This window comes from Temnothorax curvispinosus, unplaced genomic scaffold (genome assembly GCF_003070985.1).
Source record: "Temnothorax curvispinosus isolate PA1 unplaced genomic scaffold, ASM307098v1 QBEX01013735.1, whole genome shotgun sequence".
NCBI lineage: Eukaryota > Metazoa > Arthropoda > Insecta > Hymenoptera > Formicidae > Temnothorax > Temnothorax curvispinosus.
Genome location: NW_020223515.1, coordinates 1 through 20295, shown reverse-complemented (window position 1 = coordinate 20295; position 20295 = coordinate 1). Strand labels below are relative to the sequence as shown.

The window sequence follows — 20295 nt, the reverse complement described above, 5'->3', positions numbered from 1 at the left end:
GAGCACGGCGATGACGATGACGATTACGCGCGACGAGAACGCGCGCGAGGGGGTTTTACTTCGAAAGTAATAACGCAACGCCTTTCCCTTTTGACGTTTACGCGCGGCACAATTTTTCCGCGTTGACGCTCGCGCGCCTCGGATCTCGCGGATACCGCCGACCGACCTGGCCTGGCACGCGACCGCACGCGATTGCACGTATCGAGGGAAAGGACTCCCCCTTACCGATTACCGTCGAATTTTTTTTCTTAACTCACACTTCGGGGAATTACCGATGAGACACCACGCGGAAGCTGAACCGTCCCGTTCCCGATTTCGCCCGCGGTTTCCGGCATTCGGACGGATGGTAGTCCATCGCCGCGCCGCTGAGCTCCGCATCGTCCTCGCACCGACGAAAGTTCGCGGCGATACTGATATTTTAGACGCTGAGAGCGGCATGGACCTATCGTCGTCGCCACGATGTGACTGTCAAAAAATTAATCGCCACTACCTTACGAAAGCATATTAAATGACATTTACACGCAAGCACGCTTGCCCCTTCCATCACTCTCCCTCTCTTGAATAACGCTGCACATTCGCGTGAACCAGTCGAGGTGGCATCACCAGGTACTCTCGCAGGGTTCCCGGACGTGCCTCCTTTTTTTTTTTTTAGAAGGTCGAAGAACGCGCGTATCGTGAAAGCGCTTGGAATTTTTACTAACTCCTACCATTATCTACCGTTATTTTTTTTATCTAGCGCGTACATGTGTGCGCGTGTACGCACGCGAATACATTTAGAGACAGAAAAATCTCCGAAATTCGAAAAAATGTACTAGTTTATTCGTCACGGGCAGAGGCACGTAATATTAAAATGAAATTTCCTAACGCGGCATAAATGGCACGGTACACGGCCAGACATTTTTTTCACCTTAAAAAAGATCCTCGAAATTATCGCGAATTTCTATTTACTACTTGAGCTATTCATTAATTCCTTTTATAATTTATTCGTACTATCCCTTCGTTATTTCTTTTTTTACTTGTCAAAATTTCGATTATTTTACTTTCTCCTATTTAAAATTGAAGTATTAAAGTTATTAAATAAGAATACATTAATCCCCTTTTCCTATTTTCGGAATTTAGTTACAACGCCAGATGGTACCAGGATGTCGGGAAAACAAAGAGAGAAAGAAAAGTAAGAATAAAGCTGGACCCCGATTTCGCAGATTAGAATATTTAATTAATATCCCAGAATAAATATTAACTTTTTTTAAGTTCATTCATTTTTTTGCGAGATGGACGTAGAAATTTGTTCTGCAACATTATTTACGTTATGCTAATGTTGTTGTTGTTTAAACATACCTTCGAATTTTTAGGCAAATCCTATTTGACTCCAAAAAAATTGATATATTCGTCGAGGATCTTGCAAAAAATTACGCAGAGAAGATCGACGATGGAGATCAACCGGTTTTCTAAACGATTAAAAAAGATTTAATCTCCTATACGCACTGATGAACAAATAAGACATGTATATAGGGTACTTGGACTTTTGAGTCTACATATGTTTTTATTCTACATCCTACATAGTATATGTGAACACATTCTCTAAGTATTTTACCGTCATCACGTTAATTTGCTGCATTAATTTTGCATTATAACGCGTGACCGTGCTATTCTTAACTATTTTGAGTTTTGGGAAATGGGACGTATATGTTTACACACTTTATGCATAAAACTTTCGGTATTTACTTTTATTCCGCAATTATTCAATCTAAAAAGATTTCACAAAACACATTTCAGATATGCATATCTATATATACATATATGTAACAGAGGAGATAAAATATCAAATCCGTAAATAACACATTTTGAGAGGTAACTGCCTCTTTTTGTTTATACAAATAAATCTCCCGGCAGATCGTTTTTCGTTGGGAAGCTCGCGTGTGTGCCGAATTTAAGAATGGACTTGGTGGCAACCACGCAAGCTCTCCTGATGCACTCGTCCATCGGCAGCTCCGGATGATACGCCTTGAAATATGCGAGCCCACCCAAAAATGCATCCCCGGCACCCTGCATCGCATACCACTGCACTTAACTACCTGAGGCAATTTCCTTCTTAAATGCTTACATGCCAATCACTTGGCAATGAATCACTAAGTGAATCAGCGTTTCAGTTCACCGGAAGTTGACCGGTTGTCCATTCAAAAGATCGCAAACCGGCAAATACCATCTACCATCAAATACTTTCACCTGCACCGTTTCAATCTCATGATCTCATAAATGTGAAGAGATTGAGAATCAATTTACAAGATTGTTTTATAAGCAGGAAGTACAGATCGTGTACTTGTGTAAAGAAAAATGAGACGAAATATGTCGTGTTACGTAAATCTAACAAAAATTTGTAGGAAATGTCCTAGAACCGTCGTATATCAAGTTATTCAAAAATGTGCGCTTTAGAAAGAATAATTTCTTATTCAATTTCGTTGAATAACGACTCAAAAAATTCACCGTGCAATCTACCGCAACTACGACGGTTCTGCGACACTGTGTATATATATATATATGCAATACGTACGGTAGTATCTACAGGGTGGACCTCGGTAGTAGAAATCCGCGTGACGTTTCTGTTCGCTCTCGACGCATACGCAGCTCCGAGCGGCCCGAGAGTAAGGATGATCGCGTTGCATCCCTTGGCCAGGAGCTCGTCCGCGACTTGCTGCACATTCGACAGGTCTACGGGGTGAATGCCCGTCGTAACTTCCGCCTATAAAAGTATAACGGGATCTCTGGCATGCCTCAAATATCATAAACTGAATTCTTTAATATATCGGCCGTTTCGGGGGGGAAAAAAAAAAGAACGACGATGTCTCGTCACCGCAACGATCGCACTAATCGTCTTTTGCACATACCTCCGTCTCGTTGACGCAGAAAATGTCGCATAATTTGAGGATTTCCGGGTCAGGGTTCTTCAGCGCGGGCGCCCCGTTGACAATCGAAAGTCCTATCACGTTACGATTATGTAAAAGTGTATCTCAGAGCCGCGATATCGCAAATCGTCAGTCTTTAAAGACGCGAGTCATTTGAAAGATAACACGTAATTCGCGTAAATTTTGTCATGGCAATTAATGCAGGACAGCGCTTTCGACCACGTCTTTTCTGGGACTTGCGATAGTTTGGCTCCGAAAAAGAAAGGATTTACACGGATACTTGTAATAAAATGTGGGGTGAAACGAGTGAAAAAGAGAAACGCACCGTGGCCCTGGTGTAACTTCAACGCGCGCAGCGTGCTTTCCAACGGCACCTCGAACTGACATAACAAAACGCTCGCGCTTTTGATCACGTCAGCGGCGGAATCCACATGTTCCGGAGTCAACGATTCGTTTGCGCCCAACACGATAACGATGCTGTTCTCACCTGCGAACGTTATTCGAAATGCGTTCCGATTACTTACAGGTCTTATAGCGCGACGAGAGGGATCGTTGGGATTATCTTAACGGAGAAGTTTGATTTTAATGCTGTTATTTATTCAGGCTATTATTTTAATCCCTTAGATTAGTCGGAATTTATTTGACGTCTTCCCATATGAATTGCAATTTCAAGGCACTCGGAAAGATTCTGATTTATATTTTCGAAAACGTACCATTTTCAGCAACGACAATGTGAGCAACGCCACTGTGCTTGTCGCTTTGTATCTTCACGCGAGATGCGTCCACATTTTCCTTTCTAAAAATCTCTAAGTATTCTTGAGCGAACGGGTCAGAGCCTAACTGTGATAAGAGATAAAGAATCGCAATACATGTAAATGCAACACAAAAATCATAATTAATTAGAGTTATAAACAGCAACGGATAATAAATGAATATTGAAAAAAAAGTCAGATGCGAGAAGTGACAAGTTAGTCTTGTCTAGAAAATAAATGCCTACTGAAGCAATAAGTGCTGTGGATCCTCCAAGTTTAGCAGCTGTCACGCACTGGTTGGCGCCTTTACCGCCGTAATTCTTTTCAAATCTAGTCCCGACTATCGTCTCGCCAGGTTTAGGCAACCGTGGAGAGAAACTAAAAAATGTGACAACGTTTATTTTCAAAAAACAATAACATACAGGGATTGTAGCTAGCTATAATCGAATTCACTCGTTGCTTATTTAACAATTAGGTGCGTTGAATACAATTAGAAATTACTGCGGCACAAACACATGCGGTTGTGAGTTGTGAGAGCATCTTTTTTCATGCAATTCGTAATTATACACTTATTATCAGGATTATACAGGGTGTTTCATTTTAAATAATGCATTTTAATATCTCTTCTATAACTCGTCATAGACAAAAATATTTCCGACAAAAGTTGCAAGGTTTGGAGGGGGCCATATGATGAAAATGTGGACTTAGAGCTTTATTAGTGTTTTGAAAACGTCTCGAGAAGGGCTACAAGAATATAATATAAAAAATAAGTGTTTTATTAAAAAATTTTGAGGTGACCTTGATCTGATCTTGAAAAGGTCACCCAACGACAAGCCTATACCCAGATAACACAGTGACGTCAAATGACGTATTAATTCCATCATAATGCCATCTTAATGACGTTAAAGACGGCATTATGACGGAATTAATACGTCATTTGACGTCACTGTGCTATTTGGGTATATATCTTCATCATGTGGCCCCCTCCAAACAATGCAACTTTTGTCTGAAACATTTTTGTCTACGAGTTACAGAAGACATTAAAATGCATTATTAAAATAGGACACTCTTATATCATAATATTTGCTATAACAAAACTACAATGTAATTGTAACATTAATAATCGCAGATCGATCGTCGAGGCAGAGTAAACTTTTGCAACGCGCAAAAAAAAAAGCCTCGTCCTTACTCACCAGGTAAAGTCAATCATGCACGAACCGACAACGACTATCTTTGCCATGCCGTACGTTTTTATTCTTTCTCTCTTTCTCTCTCTCTCTCTCATACACACGCATACAGTTTTTCTCGCGAGTAACAAACTTCAGAGCGATAAGTTAAAACAAACGTTATTTTCCTAAACGATACTCGCGACAATGGTCATTTCTAGGCCTAATTACAGCGACTAACTGCTGGCAGAGCGCACGGATAATCCGCGTTATCGTTGTTTGTCATTCAACGAGTTCGCGAACCAATGAGTTTGGGTGACGTTATCAGTCGAAGGATTTTTTCTTTGCGTGTGACCCGACGGCGACGAGACTCCGAGCGGGCCGAAACGGGAGGAATGCTGCGAGATACGTGAATTAATTTAAACCGCCACGCCGCTCTGTCTCACGGTAAGCCAAAAAAAGAGACGTTATTTACAGCAACGTTTGCCTTGACGGGGACAGGTTATCTTTCGTTTCTTTTTTTTTTACATTTATTATATATCAAGACAAAGTTGCACAGAATGTGAGAAAACGCTCTATCGAGACTTCGCATCGACTTTGCACCGCTAGAGAAGCGTTTATCCGACGATATAAATCTCGCGACGGAAAAAATGACGTGCCTACGTTGGCCTATGTGTGCACCGCTGCACCCACGTGCTTAAACGTATTCGACATCGTCCATGTGTCATCGAGAGTGATAGATGGGCAGCTCCTGCTCCGAGTTGCGACGAGTGTATTGTCCGTATCGCATTGCCAGTCACCATAGTGCGCACGTGTGAATCTGGTTACCTTTCATATTGTTTACGTGACGCTAGAGCGATATAAGCATGGCTACTTGATAGTAATTACAATTTAATTCACGCCTTGTACGATTGCATATTTAACAAATGGGTATCGTTGTATGTACATATGTGATATGTGTAATGACACGGCAAAATATAAGCGATAAGACTCGAGCAGTCGGCGGCTCGATCAATCACAATCGAGATTTTCAAAATCGCAGTCTTACGTTCTCGAGAATTCTTCATTGCGATTGGTAGATTCGCTCAATGCTTAAATCTTACTGTATATTGTATATTGCGTTCCGCGACTTTTACAGCCAATCATCTGTCCGATACAGAAAGTATACATCGATATGACGCGACGCACGATTGATCGATTTAACATTCATCTGATGTCTATCTATAATCTATATTAATTCAGATTAACTTCAATCTCGATTTAATTTATTTTTTATCCTCTTTTTTTATCTTTTTATCTTACTTCTTACTTTTTATCTTTTTCTAATTCCTAGAACTGGAAAAAGGATAAAAAGTAAGCTAAACCGAAATTAAAGTTAATTTACATTGATAAAAATGGACGTGAATTGGTTCGCAAACTCCATCCGAACTAATTGACATGCAGACAATTTCGTACGCAAATTAATATTTAATTCCTTTTTCTTTCCAAGCAAGTGTCAAATATCAATGCACTGAGTTCCAATCGCTATCGAACGCCCGAAGGATCAACGTTGACCGCGAAATCAATCAGGAATCGATGAATGCCACGGGGTTATTAAAACAGCTAATGGGTAATTTGCTGTTCGCAGGTTTGTTTCAAGCTCCAATTCATCTCGAAAAAACGGAAATCGTTTTTGCATGCCGGTACTATAAAAATCCGACCTCTCGATTAGCGCAGTCTTTAACGTCAAAATTTACGCAATCAATGATAACGATTGTCAGAGATTGTCAAGGTCTCTGATAAGGGAGAATCAAGCGCGAGACCGCAAATAGAAATTATGTCAGTGAATTGAATATTGCGCGTTTCACGCCACACTGTCCCTCTCTCCTTTTCTACCCTTCTTCACCCCCCTTCTCCCTATACAGAACTCGATCTCAATATAGAGCGAAGGGGAGTCAAGTCACGTCTCTCTCTCTTTTACGCGCCGTGCTTTATACGCTTTTTACGAGACTATTACACAATTGCTCGAATTTGTTCCAGGCCGTCCAAAAAAGCGACAGAACATGACGAGCCCGGTGGTGATTTCGGCCACGGCTAAGCACACAGCGACGGTAGATATCAAATCTTTTACGTAGACATAGCGGTAATTTTTGGTTATACCACTCGCGGTGGAGCGATCCTAATTGATTATAAGTGAATTACGTTTACGCCGCGCAAGATGCTCCCTTACGTTTGCGCCTTTTTTCCTCTCTTCTCCCCGATCGTCGGCAAATCACCGATATCACTGCTCCGTTTCGATGCTCGCTGATTGATCTTGTCGTCGGTTTTTTCCTTGGACGAATATCGCACGTCTTCCGCGAGGCGCGGCGGCTGTTATCCTAACGGGAACAATCAAACACAGCATCTCCGAGAATGGGGTACTGCCACCGGTCTTCCACCGTCGTGCCCACTTTCAGCGACGCGTCTCGAAATGCGGATTTTAAATCTGAAATTTCAATTTTTTAAAATAATACTTCCAAATAAAGTCAATACTGTCTTATTTCGTACTAAGAAATACCTGTGTTTCAGTTAATATTTTTCCATGGCTTGGGTGATACAGGGTGAGTTCATGTCTGGAGCGAATGGATGTAACTCGTAACGTTGCAAAACGATAAATCTTGTTAGCACTTTATAAATGTTTTCAGGCATGGCTGGGCTAGTTCCATGGGCGCAGTGCGGTCCCCTCATATCAAAGTTATTTGTCCTACTGCGTATGTGATTGCTAATATCTTTAAATGTCCTACGACTGAAGCTGTAAATTAATAATGTATTTTAATATGTGACTCTTTGATTGTTTTCAGGCCAACGATACCAGTGACGTTTAACGCAGGGTTCAGAATGCCTGCCTGGTAAGTTTAAGATGAACACATTAATATTAAGTTTCTAATGAAAACTATTACGAGTCAGTGTTACATGATTACTGATGCATCCTGCAATTTTAGGTTTGATCTGCGCTCTCTGGACTCCAGTGGCCCAGAGGATGAAGAAGGTATACGTAAGGCCACTGAAATGGTCCATTCGTTAATAGCGGAGGAGGTTGCAGCTGGGATACCCACCACGCGCATCGTTCTCGGAGGATTCAGTCAAGGTGGAGCATTAGCCATATACAGTGCTCTTACATTCCCAGAGCCTTTAGCCGGCGTCATAGCTCTATCCGCATGGCTTCTTTTACATAAAAAATTTCCAGCAGTAAGTATCGTATCATATACATAATATACATAATAATGTAGAATAATAATGTATAATAGAATCGCGCATAATAATATAGAATAATGATTATAATAATTATTTTCAGGAAGCGATAGGTAATAGGAACACTCCGCTGTTACAATGTCACGGCGATTGCGATCCAATTGTGCCATATAAATGGGGTCAAACAACAGCGACCCTTCTAAAACAATTCATGACACAGACAGAATTCAAAACATACCGAGGAATGATGCATACAACTGACCAGGAGGTAAGGAAGCTCCGATTAGAAAGACCCGTCGAATCTTTTTTCACGTTCAGAGAAAATATAATGTCTGTCTTCTTTTTTATTATTTTTACAGGAAATGCGCGACATAAAGAAATTCATCGAGAAGGTTCTGAAGCCGTAATAGATCAAATTGAACATATTGATATTTTATCGGCTACTTTAAACATGTAACTGTACATTATATTGAAATGATTCCAATTTTGCGGTTATTTAATTTTAGTAAATTATATGAACTTTAAAAGCGTTTAAGTAGAAAATCGTTGAAAATCTTCCAAACTATTGAGATGCAGCGCTACTAGGAAAAATATATTTATTTACAACCTTTATAATTTTCATCTGTATAAACACTGTTCAAACACTTTTCGGTATTTTAATGTACCAAAGCATTCATATAGCAATACTACAAATTAATCCATGCGGTCCTTAATCTTTTTAATATGCATCTATAAATTGGCATTCCTCGTTTTTTTATATTTATAATGTCTATATATAGCATACGCATATACTAAATATACATATATTTACAGATATGTATATAAGTACATATGTATCAAACAAATACCTTGTATTTAGTTATAAGGCCACCGGTGTGGCGATTTATTATTTAAAAATAGTACGAAGGTGGTTGAGTTTATTCATTTTTGCGATTTAAGTCTGCGACAATAGTAAATTTACAAATAAATTTATGTCAGATTTAAGATAATGTTAAGTTATGTTAGAGAAAGAGCCGCGTCAGCTCTTCTATTGACAACACTTCCAACTTTTTCGCGCCTATATTTCGAATACTTGTTTGGATACAAACGAAACACGTCCACGAAGCACTTAATTCGCGCATTTGAGCAGCTGCGAGCCTTTTACATTCAAATTTCTATTTCACGCGATTTAGGCCCGTAACGTAACATGAAATGTTGCTGTTAATGAATCACTTTTGTAGCGAGTCTAGAAGACAGTGACACGGCCAATGTAATCTGTGATTACGCATTGCATTGTCGAAAGCCCCCAGTCCATCATTTATTATCGGTATAACACGAATCAGGATTTCCTAAGCTCTTTTACGGCGCGAATATCCACAATCATATAATTTACAAAAATATTTGCATAGCTTTAGAATCATATGAAGCAGTATACTCCTTTAATACTTTGGTTCTCTGTTATATCTTTATACGATATAGAAAAAAATAAATTTTCGAAAAATGAAAAAGATTATTTCTTATGTGTATTTCAAGTTTGGGAAATCCTGCGATATATACCGTAAAGATAAAGGTAGTATAGATACAGTATTAATACATTGTAAAGTTATACTAAAAATGTATATAAAATTATATGATACTTGGCTAATTTTATTATTATTGAGTACTAACACGCTATCCGGTAGACAAATAATAAGTAAAGAAAGAACAATAAGCCCGAAGTATTTTTCATGGGTTTTCTTTACGAATACACTTTATAGCTAGCAACAGACTAGGATATTAGCTCATAAGTTGTGTAACAACTTTTGCCAGTATAAATAAAATGAGCCTGAAATAAGCATGAAGAATTTTCCTGAAATTTTCCCAAAATTATGGTACTCGTGGTATTGATATCTGAACGTAATACACACTGTCCGTCAATGATTGCTTTCCTGAGGTAAGGGGGGTGATTTAATATAATAGTTGCTTTCCATTTACATCAAAACTCAGATAATTCTCACTTGTGACGTCATAACTCAGTTCAGTTGAATGCACGTTCTTTTTGCATGCTGGCAAGTGAGATTCAACTGAGTTTTTATCCACAATCGAGACCATGTGCTTTAATGAATCTAATAGACTCATCACATTAAAAGTGAGGCAATGAACCTGTATTATTGTGCGATAGCTTTGTCACCAAAATAAGCAGGTAAATACAAAATGACATATCTTACCTGAGTATAAAACACTCACATAACTGAGTGACTCAAATCACTTGAGTGTAAATGGAAAGCAACTAATAGAAGTAATCACTATAGTGTCTCTAGGCTTCTATGTTCCCCCCTTACCTCAGGAAATGCAGAATCGTTGACGGGTATGTGCAAATAATACAAAGTACAATGTTTCAATATATATTCACGAGTTCTTATCACATCTGTTATCAACTGCAGTCAACGAGTCAACAGACAGTCTGGCAATGAGGTGGTCAACGTCAGCATGAACAAGCCGTTTGTCAGTTTATCTGAAACAATCCTTGAATCGAGAACTTTTTGAAAAGCTACTGATAACTGTCCATAAGGTATATTAGCTAGAAGAAGTGTTTTATTGATTTATTTTTTCATTTTTCTATTATACCGTTATTTCTAACAAGCGGTTTAGCGGTGACAAAACGAGGTTATAAAATCGTACAAATTCTAAGTTGCTATAAAGAAACTTGTCAGTATGACGCATGTAAGTTCGTTTATTCTGAGCAGTCTGAAAAATGGAATTCAAAAAGTGGTGCTCAATAAACCCGCCAAAAAAAACGCACTTTCGCCACAGGTAAATAAATGTATAAAGGGTACCTACTTGATAGCATATTTCAAATATAAAAATAATCGCGTGTAAATTTCCTATTCATTTCTCACAGATGTATAAGGAATTAACAATGCTTTTAAATGAATCTGCTGAAAACAACGAAGTAATGGTATTTGCTCTGACAGCAAATGGAGATTTTTTTAGTAGCGGTAATGATCTAATTGCCTCAATGGAACTTACTTTGAGTTCTTCCCTCGTGATAATTAAGTAAGCAGCATAAGAAGCAGGTATTAAAAATTTACAAATATGGAAATTAAATGGACAAATATTTTGCAGGGAATTTATCGATGCTGTAATTATGTATCCAAAGCTTTTAATAGCTGTTGTAAATGGACCAGCAATAGGAATAGCAACTACAATATTAGGGATTTTTGACATAGTTTATGCTTCGGATAAGGTGCCGATTCAGTTGCTCAGTAGGAAATTGTTTTAGACATTATAATTATGTTCGAATATATTACGTAAATTACAGGCATATTTTCAAACACCGTTCAGCTCCTTGGGTCTTGTCGCCGAAGGATGTTCTTCGTATACGTTCCCGAGATTATTGGGACATTCCAAAGTATGTTTCATTGAAAAAATATGAGCAAATTATCATTGAGATATATATATCTGGAATTTTAATTTTTATAACAATTCTAGAATAAAATTTCGATATTACATTGTAAAAATATTTATTTAGGCTGGAGAGATGTTGTATTTAGGATATAAGATGAACGCTCAGGAAGCTAATCAATATGGCTTGGTTAGCAAAGTATACAATCATGATTCTCTTGAGGAAGTATGGAATTATTTGAACATGATATCTACACTTTCTTCACAGGTATTGATTCTTGCTTAATGCTTTTCGCAATTAGTTTCTATTGATATATTTATGCTAGTAGACCATAGTAATTAAAATTAATCGATTAATTTCAGTCAATATTGGCGACTAAGCGTTTGTGTAAATGGAATAAAGAAATTTTATTAAAAGTTAATAAGGAAGAAATGAAAGAGTTGAAAAACTTAATCGAATCTCCTGAACTATCTGAAAGGATGTTGAGTTTCTTGACACGAAAAAATAAGCTTTAAAGTCAATATAAATCAGTATTATATATCTTTTAATAAACTAAGGGTACTGGATTTAATATCTCAAAATGTATTCACAATATGTAAATTCCTTATAAAATATATCGTTTTATAACAGCATAATTTTTATGTAATTTATATAATTCTTTGTCATTTATATATAATTAAACTCTTTGCATTGTAGAATTTTTAAATATGAATGTTATATTATCACCTACTTCTCTTAACATAATATCCTGTAAATATACATAAACCAAGTCAGAAATTTTGAATCGTAGTTTTCAGTTATTACCGAGTAAAGCTTATTATTACCTGCATAACGTCAGATGAAATTGGTTGCTTAAAATGTTGCCAGTCTCGAAGTTGATTTATAGTTAAATTTTGTTGCGATGATTTGTCACACAATGTAAATTGACAATCTCGTGTCTCGTTACCTTTTTCTGTAAATTCTTCAGAAGATATGTGTTCATTCTTGCCCGAACAAGAACAATTCATTAAATCATGTGTTAACGAAATTGTATCACTTGTCAACGTAAATAAATCCTAAAAAAAAAATAAAAAAAATGAAAAATATTCCAAGTAATAATTTTCGTAATTATCAAAATTTTTCTAATAAAAAATACCTTTAATTCCGCAGTTGATAACTTTAGAGATCCAAGGCGATTCAGGTCCACCACAGATTCACATAGACTGGCTTTGCTAATTTGTCTTTGATATATCTTCTCTTCTATTGTACCTGTGGTCAGTAATCTACAAATTTGTTCATATAGTTACGTACCTTCGTTAAGTAATTAATATACTACCATTACTTGATGATGTTAAATTTATACAAACCTATAAATGTAAACATTCCTCTTCTGTCCATCTCTCCAAATCCTTGCCATTGCTTGTAGATCAGATGCGGGATTCCAATCAGAATCAAATAACACAAGTCTGGATGCTCCAGGTAAATTCAAACCAACACCACCCGCCTTTGCACTTAGCAAAAGAACTTCTGTAAACATTATTTTTCAGTGATATATTAGTTTTTATTCATGAAATATATATACTATAAGTGCAAGACACAATTGTGTCCCTTGATTTTTGCAAAACTTACTGCTGTTATCGGTTCGCGTATTAAATTGTTCGGTAATCTTCAATCGTATAGAGGTTGAAGTAGTACCGTCTAATCTTAAGAACTTTAACTTTTCCATGTTACATATAGTCTCAAGAAGATCAAGTGTTTGTGTGTAATAGGAAATTAACACTAACTTCTCGTCAGTCTTTTTCAAATTTCTCATTAATGTCTGTAGAATTGTGACTTTCCCACAATATTCGATAAAGTTTTCGTCCCGTTTTATTTGCGATATCCATGACGTTTTTGACAAAGTATCATATAGCGCGTTCTCCTTCTCGTTTATAAACAGATTTGGATGGTTGCAAATTTTTTTAAGTGCAGTAATGATGGACAAATGCATGTTACTTTTGTCTTCTAGACATATTTTGTTGAACCAAGCACTGGTAACAAGAGAATATAAATCTTGTTGTTTCTTGGATAAAGCGCAAAACACGACTATTTCGTGTTTTTGCGGCAAATATTTGTTTATCGTACTTTGCGTACGTCTTAAAATGAAAGATTTAGTGGATTCATACAATTCTGATGATCTTGCCTTTCCCAGGCTAAGAACATCAGTGTTTGCATAGGGACACTGAGATGCAACGATAGGATCCTCGTAATAATTCTTATACTCATTAGGAGTGCCAAGAATGCCAGGATTAATAAAATCGATCAGTGCATAAAATTCTTTTAAATCATTCTGTACAGGTGTGCCCGTTAAAATGACTCGCTTTTTACAATCAATCTCGTGTAGCAACTGCAACATACATAAAATAACACATAAGTATTCATGTATTTACATTTATAGATTAATAATAAATTGTGTTGTTAGTAATGTATATTAATGAATTACCTTTGCTGCTTTTACATTGCTATTTTTCAATCTGTGGCCTTCATCACATACAATCAAATCAAAAGCGAGTTCACTAATCTCCGTATGACATTTAATAAACATTTCATAGCTAATAATCATCACTGAATTTTTCGGATATTTAATAAAATCCTTGGGTTTATTTTTTCCATTCGCAACATATGGAGATATTCTGTGAGAGCCCAGCCATTTTACGAATTCCTTTTCCCAGTTATTGCATAAGCTACTAGGTGTTATTATTAACACGCGTTTCGCAATCGGTTTACCATACGGACCCTTTTTCAACATTGTCCAAATTAATGTGATACATTGTAAGGTTTTGCCGAGGCCCATTTCATCAGCCAAAATTGCACCAAAGTAATCCGGCACTCTTAGTCCCATTAAGCACTCGTACAGAAATATAATTCCATGACGTTGGTGTTCTCTAAGTTTTGCTACTAAACAGAAATCAACCGAGACTTCCTGTTCCTTTTGTTCTGTCCATTCAATAGAATTCAAGTATGGCATCACTAAAGGCTCGCTATTCAATGTCAATCCTTTAATATAAATATTTATTTAAATCAATGGTTAATATAATTAATAATTAAAGGCTGCGGTCCGATTCACGCTCACAGCGCTGAAAGCGTCGCTCTATCTTCGTTTGATATTCGATCGAAGACAGAATGATGCTTACAACGCTTGAATGTGAATCGGACCGCAGCCAATCAGTCATGAATTTGTACCTTTTGCGGATGAAAACAAGGGCACAAATGCATGTGTCGAAGATACTTTATTGAACTTATTTCTTGACAATTCCTCCACTGTTTTTTCAAGACTCTTCTCTGGTAAAAGTAACTCCTGTGACACCTGATCTGTAATCTAGAATCAATTTTGTTAGGATTTGTTTTCATATGCTACATAAATGAACATTAGTGCATGCTCTTACTTCAACTTGTTTGTTTCCTATAATTAATCTAAAGCCTTCTATTGCATTGCTCGGATTAATTTTACTTCTTCCCACAACATTACCATCCAAATCCTATAAAAAAATAAATATAATAATCTTTGAGTCAAAATATTTGCAGTTGATGTAGTAGTTACCTTAAGAATTGCGCTTTTTCCAGTTACTTCTAGCAAACCGTCGCTATCCCACGTTTTGTGCTTCTTTGGAGTTACTTTGCCGTACACCACATTGAATGTGCTATATCAATATTTATTTATATAGCTCAAGGGATACAAATTAATCTTTTAAAATTTAGTTTTCAAGAAGTTACATTTTAGTGTTTGCTTCGGGTGAATTGGTTGATTCTTTCTTCTCATAAACTGCAGCATCATTTTCTTTTAGTGTTTGAAATGCACCTATTGTAGATGTCTTGAGTTTTTTTTGTAGTGGTTCCTCTGCTGCCACTTCGGACCGTTTCTCTGATATCGACGGTTCTCCTGACACCTGATCTATAATCTGAAATTAACTTTGTCAGAATTTCTACAGACAATATAACATAAATGAAAATAAATGCAAGCCGTCTTACCTCTATTTGTTTATTTCCTATAATTGATTTGAAGCCTTCCACCACATTGCTTGGATTGATTTTAGTTCTTCCCAAAACTTTACCCTCCAAGTCCTATTGTATCAGAAGCATTAACAAATAAATAATTGCTTAATGATTTATTAATGTGATTGTTTAATGTAATGAAAGATTTATAATGGATGCTCTGAATTACCTTAAGAATTGCATTTTTTCCAATTACTTCCAGGAAACCGTCGCCATCCCATGTTTTATGTTTCTTTGAAGATATCTTTCCGTACATCACGTTAAATACGCTGTAAACGATAACAATGTTTATTTACAGCCCGTAAAATCGAGATTAATCTGTTCATAACGCTTACTTTAAAAAATACTTACATTTTTGCTGACGTTTTGGACGAATCAGTAACCAACGTTTTCCTCCCACGTATCGGAGAACTGGCATCTCGTTTGGTCGGTGAATTATTCTCCACTTGGACATTATCGTGACCGACCTCATTTTCTTGAGTCACCTTTTCGAAAAAGTTTAAAATTTGCAAGTTACTGCGGGGAGGCTTTCTCGCAAAATTGCTCGGTGGTGGTACCTCGTTTTCCTCGTGTTTCTCGCCAATCGCTCGCGGCTGAACAATGAAAGGGGATACGAATCCCTTCACAGGCTTATTTCGATACATGAAGAGATCAAAATTGATCGAAATCAGCTGAAACCAACAACACACGATCCATCCACTCAAGACTCGAGACGAGACTCGACACACGACACACGACTCGTTCAAAGGCGCGAAACTAAATCGAAATATCGAAATCGGTGTAATGGCAATTGACTAGAAATACCAACTGCAAAATTATAATTTTATAAATTCCCTAATGTTGGCGAACCATCGACATTTCTTGAAGCGCGAAAATTCAAATTTTCAGAAATCGAAATGTAATTAAATGGAAATTGTCACTACATCAGAAATTCTATAATCACATTTCCAAGAAAGTTCACAAAATTTTAAATCAATTAAGCGTCTCGAACTGCGTATATTGGACTATTAAAAAAATCGAAAAAATACTAAGATATGGAGATAGGGAAGTGTCATTCATTATCTGGAATTCTAAGAATTGTGATTTGAAGAATTTCCAAAATCTCAAATTTGAAATTTTGATTATAAAAAATGACGAATTAGTATGATACAAATCAAAGCTTGAAACATTTAAAAACTCTTTATTTAAATTTCTTTATTTTAAATAAAAATAGACAGAAATCAGACATGATTGCCAAAAACGATAGTGTCTCAATATAAATAGTAGGTATTTTTGAACCAGTGTAAATGTATATTCTGTGTGTACAATATGATACCGATGTCATTACGATTATTGACTATGTGTCATATTTTGGACACCGTTGTCTGTCACCCGCGTGTGTAAAAAGCGCATAGATGACAATTATCTGGTAAATTGCCGGCTGTCTTGCTTACGTTTGCCTACTTGACGAAAGGTTTTGGCACGTTTCACCTGTTTCGTCGAATTTGGATCGTTTATGTTTTTGAAGTGCCCGTAACCGCCTCCACCGAGCCTTTTTCGAGGTCGTGAAGCTTTGTTGATTCCCACTTCTGTAATACGCAATTAAAGAGTTAAGTAAGATAAACGATGTTTGATATTAGCTTGACTAGACTGCATATTGCTGTTTTTAAATTTCTATATACGATTTAAAGTTTAAAATAGTTTGATGGATTAGCGCCAATAAAAAAGATAATAATTAGAATAAGTTGAAGAAATTATTTTGATTAATTCAAAATATAAGTGTTAAATAAAGCAAAAAATGTGAAAAAAATTAATTGTTTCGTTTCTATGAGTTATTAAAAGAGTTTAATAAGTAACTAAGATTTAAAGACATTACAATTAAGAAAGTATTTGCAATTAATGTTAAATCTATTATCAATTTAACTTACTTAAATCTACTGCCGGCGGTACAGTAAATCCGAACGACTTGGCGACTTTCGCCAGATCCAAGGTCTCTACATCAAAAACGTGTTTCAAGTGATGAGAGTCGTACGCTCTAACGTAATTCTTGTACGCCTCTTTCGCCGATTGATGTAAGAAGTAATTTTTCGAAATCAACTTCTCAAGCTAAAAGAAAAGACGATAGTATCTTATATCACAAAATGTAGAGATTCAGAGATGTTCATTAAATCGGTAGAATTGTTAGTTTTTCGATTTCGCTGTTCTCTATTAAAAAACGATGACGTATAAACATGTCTCACATACCTGCAATTGTATATCAGCGATTTTATTCCAAGAGAATTCATATTCGTTCACTGGTACGCGAGCTACCTTGAGATAACGAAGAAAGCCAAGTTCCTCTGGTCGCAGTATTAACAAAGCATGACCGCTGCTACCTTCTCCGCGAGCTGTTCGACCCACGCGATGGATGTATTCCTAAAAGTTATACAAGCCGATATTTCGAATCCACGCACATAAATCGCAAAACCACGTTGTTGGAGATTAGTCTTATTGTTAGTGATAATCCGCAAGGCAAAATATCTCATGTCCTTACCTTGGGATCATCTGGTGGGTCAAACTGCACAATCCAATCAACGTCCGGTATATCTAGTCCTCTCGCGGCCACGTCAGTGCAAAGTAAAATCCCGGAGGAGGCGTTGCAAAATTGATAAAAAGTCGTGGTTCTTTTTGTCTGTTTCTGTTTGCCCTGTCAATGAGAGCGCGAACATTAATATCGAAGAGAATCTCATTACATTATTACAATTATTAAAAACAGTATAGAAAACTATCTGATGATAACTTACGTGGATACTCATTACTGGTAAATCGATGTAGTTCAAGAGTTCGTGATGATATTTAACGGACATGCAGGAACTGAAGAAAACCATTATCTTCTTCTGCTTGTTCTTCTTTAAGAAGGTAAATAAAAGTAGAAATCTTTTCTCGCTCGGGCACGTTACGTAGCCTTGTTGCAAGCCCTCTACAGTTGCCATTTCCTTGTCGTCGTCGACCCCCACGTATATAGGTTCTTTTTTTAGGGCTAACGTCGTTATCGTCGCTACCTTCTGTGTCTGCGTCGCGCTGAAAAGCATCGTCTGCCGGCGCTCTGCAATAATAATTCACACAATAATGGAAAGAAACGCGTAATTTGATTTCAATACTCTTGTTGTAGGATCACTAACTGGGAAGAATGTTAATGATTTGCTTCAACTCTTCCTCGTAGCCGATGTCCAGAATACGATCAGCTTCGTCAATAATCAGACACTGGAGATTCTTGTATAAGAAATCAGGCGTGTTTTGCAAATGATCTAGTAGTCGGCCCGGTGTTGCCACGATAATATTGATTCCCTTTCCAAGCTTTTGTGCTTCGGTCTGCCTGTTGGCGCCGCCCATCAGCAGACCGTATGTATGATAATGATATTTCATCAATTCTTTCAAGACTCCAAAAGTTTGCATAGCTAGTTCTCTCGTGGGAGACATAATAATACATCCGGTACCTGCAAATATCTATTTATTAAATCCCATTCTTGTTGATTTTGTATAGTCAAACCATCAGACTGATCAAAACAGTTTTACTTTGATTTTTAAGGATTATTTTCCAGTACTACTCGGTTGACTAATTATCGTGATTACGTACCATTGCGCGGCATAAACTTCAATTTGTAAATCAGTTCAACTGCAGGAATGAGAAATGCCAGAGTCTTGCCAGATCCAGTTTTGGCAGCGCCAACTAAATCTCTTCCTTCTAAAAGAGGAGGAATAGCTTTTGCTTGTATCTCGGTCATATTTGTAAAACCCATATCCTTTATCGCCTTCAGGGTGTTCTCACATACTTTTTCATTTAATACTGAGAAGCTTGTATCATTTGTCAATTCAAAACCTACAGCTGTGCCAGGTACTAAACAAAATGTTATATATTATTAAACAAACATACAAATATCATTCAATAAATAATTAAAATTATATCAGAGATACATACAATTCTCAGTGGCAGAGGATTTCTCTATTACTTCTGACTTTTCATTTCCTTCGGATGCTTTCAACTTCCTTTTTTCTAAACAGAATACATTGTTATTAACAATTATATAATAAAATAGAAAATAAGATAATAAATGGCAAATATTATCACCTTCTTACAAGTAAAACAAGTCATATAAAACATAAATATTTATGTGATAAAACATATATCTAAGCTATAAAAATAGATTAAAAGAAGTTGTTACTTTTTGGAGGAATGTCTTCTGAAGGAATGTGTCCCTGATTTATTTCAGTTGTTTTCTCCGATTCAGTTACATCTGTGTAACAACCAAGCCTTGTTTAAAGTAAATAATAGAAGAATAAAACTAACAGTGAAAAACCATTAGTTTCAACAAGTATTCGAGAAGTATTCATTAGCCGAATAATAATTAAGATATTATATGCTTTTTAAATATAACTACTAGCAAATTTACATATATTTTTTTCACGAAATCTAACCTCGAAGTTAGTTCGCACACTCTTACCTTTCTGTTCTTCCCGGCGTTTCAGTACGGTTAGTTTTGTCTTTTCCCGTTTTTTAATTTTTCGCATCAACACTTTTTCGGGCACGGACATTTTCTCGTGTTGTGGAGTAGTATCGTAATTGTATTAAAAATTATATAGACACAGTTAACATCCTCGTGGCAAACGCACATGCACATACGCATAACGCACGTGGTATGTAATCTGCCGATACGCCCTCCAGCTGGCTAGTTCGGACACGAACCATTAGCACGGACGCAAACCATGTGCGGTTACCGAGCGATACGACGTAGTTGAGTTGCACTTTCTCAGGCGGCGCGTCGGAAAATGCAACACAGCAACACCAGAGAGAAACCTGAGAGAGGCCATCCCGGTCTTTTTCGTGTGTTGCTGTGTTGCATTTTCCGACGCGCCGCCTGAGAAAGTGCAAC

General features: G+C 36.9%; 5 protein-coding genes and 1 long non-coding RNA gene across 13 annotated transcripts in view; 2 read left to right on the top strand and 4 right to left on the bottom strand.

The window, feature by feature from the left end:
- The window catches only part of LOC112463906 (acyl-protein thioesterase 2), a 36245-nt gene extending 26400 nt beyond the window's left edge, over nucleotides 1-9845 (top strand). The window contains exons 1-9 of one of the 3 annotated variants that reach the window (XM_025030595.1): nucleotides 5181-5268; nucleotides 6311-6448; nucleotides 6841-6911; nucleotides 7369-7400; nucleotides 7485-7550; nucleotides 7641-7688; nucleotides 7782-8028; nucleotides 8135-8299; nucleotides 8391-8483. In XM_025030595.1, coding sequence (XP_024886363.1) covers nucleotides 6397-6448; nucleotides 6841-6911; nucleotides 7369-7400; nucleotides 7485-7550; nucleotides 7641-7688; nucleotides 7782-8028; nucleotides 8135-8299; nucleotides 8391-8438 — 729 coding nt within the window. In that variant the 5' untranslated portion in view covers nucleotides 5181-5268; nucleotides 6311-6396 and the 3' untranslated portion in view covers nucleotides 8439-8483. Of the gene's footprint in view, nucleotides 1-5180; nucleotides 5269-6197; nucleotides 6449-6840; nucleotides 6912-7368; nucleotides 7401-7484; nucleotides 7551-7640; nucleotides 7689-7781; nucleotides 8029-8134; nucleotides 8300-8390 lie in introns of those variants that run through there. The other 2 variants (XM_025030593.1, XM_025030596.1) reach the window with 2 other exon arrangements.
- On the bottom strand, nucleotides 1712-5021 carry LOC112463903 (ribokinase-like). The gene is made up of 7 exons (XM_025030587.1): nucleotides 4849-5021; nucleotides 3901-4033; nucleotides 3617-3743; nucleotides 3229-3390; nucleotides 2886-2977; nucleotides 2552-2740; nucleotides 1712-2046 (listed from the first exon to the last, which is right to left on the bottom strand). The coding sequence occupies exons 1-7, from the start codon at nucleotides 4938-4940 to the stop codon at nucleotides 1870-1872; spliced, it is 972 nt and encodes a 323-aa protein (XP_024886355.1). The 5' UTR covers nucleotides 4941-5021; the 3' UTR covers nucleotides 1712-1869.
- On the bottom strand, nucleotides 6918-7857 carry LOC112463907. Its single transcript, XR_003041853.1, has 3 exons — nucleotides 7753-7857; nucleotides 7358-7591; nucleotides 6918-7285 (listed from the first exon to the last, which is right to left on the bottom strand). It is a non-coding gene; the product is annotated as an uncharacterized LOC112463907 (long non-coding RNA).
- Nucleotides 9846-10012: 167 nt separating the features above from the next.
- On the top strand, nucleotides 10013-12030 carry LOC112463904 (enoyl-CoA delta isomerase 2, mitochondrial-like). 5 transcript variants are annotated; one of them, XM_025030591.1, is made up of 8 exons: nucleotides 10013-10357; nucleotides 10434-10561; nucleotides 10642-10803; nucleotides 10892-11046; nucleotides 11116-11236; nucleotides 11312-11401; nucleotides 11522-11662; nucleotides 11758-12030. In XM_025030591.1, exons 3-8 carry the CDS (start codon nucleotides 10705-10707, stop codon nucleotides 11908-11910), a joined length of 759 nt encoding a protein of 252 aa, XP_024886359.1. In that variant the 5' UTR covers nucleotides 10013-10357; nucleotides 10434-10561; nucleotides 10642-10704; the 3' UTR covers nucleotides 11911-12030. The 5 variants fall into 5 exon arrangements, with proteins under 5 accessions (XP_024886359.1, XP_024886357.1, XP_024886356.1 ...); XM_025030589.1 differs by having other exon boundaries at nucleotides 10014-10192; nucleotides 10302-10357; nucleotides 10434-10803; XM_025030590.1 differs by having other exon boundaries at nucleotides 10015-10357; nucleotides 10634-10803.
- Nucleotides 12031-12057: 27 nt separating this feature from the next.
- LOC112463902 (DNA repair and recombination protein RAD54B-like) lies at nucleotides 12058-16445 on the bottom strand. 2 transcript variants are annotated; one of them, XM_025030586.1, is made up of 14 exons: nucleotides 15964-16445; nucleotides 15758-15891; nucleotides 15576-15675; nucleotides 15383-15475; nucleotides 15128-15312; nucleotides 14955-15054; nucleotides 14800-14892; nucleotides 14597-14732; nucleotides 13857-14410; nucleotides 13004-13760; nucleotides 12742-12901; nucleotides 12531-12657; nucleotides 12220-12450; nucleotides 12058-12143 (listed from the first exon to the last, which is right to left on the bottom strand). In XM_025030586.1, exons 1-14 carry the CDS (start codon nucleotides 16048-16050, stop codon nucleotides 12072-12074), a joined length of 2829 nt encoding a protein of 942 aa, XP_024886354.1. In that variant the 5' UTR covers nucleotides 16051-16445; the 3' UTR covers nucleotides 12058-12071. The 2 variants fall into 2 exon arrangements, with proteins under 2 accessions (XP_024886354.1, XP_024886353.1); XM_025030585.1 differs by having other exon boundaries at nucleotides 15758-16445.
- A 124-nt stretch (nucleotides 16446-16569) lies between these two features.
- LOC112463911 (probable ATP-dependent RNA helicase pitchoune) lies at nucleotides 16570-20057 on the bottom strand. Its single transcript, XM_025030601.1, has 10 exons — nucleotides 19867-20057; nucleotides 19588-19659; nucleotides 19344-19418; nucleotides 19002-19262; nucleotides 18547-18861; nucleotides 18169-18470; nucleotides 17919-18071; nucleotides 17630-17800; nucleotides 17314-17491; nucleotides 16570-16974 (listed from the first exon to the last, which is right to left on the bottom strand). The coding sequence occupies exons 1-10, from the start codon at nucleotides 19955-19957 to the stop codon at nucleotides 16808-16810; spliced, it is 1785 nt and encodes a 594-aa protein (XP_024886369.1). The 5' UTR covers nucleotides 19958-20057; the 3' UTR covers nucleotides 16570-16807.
- Nucleotides 20058-20295: the final 238 nt, after the last annotated feature.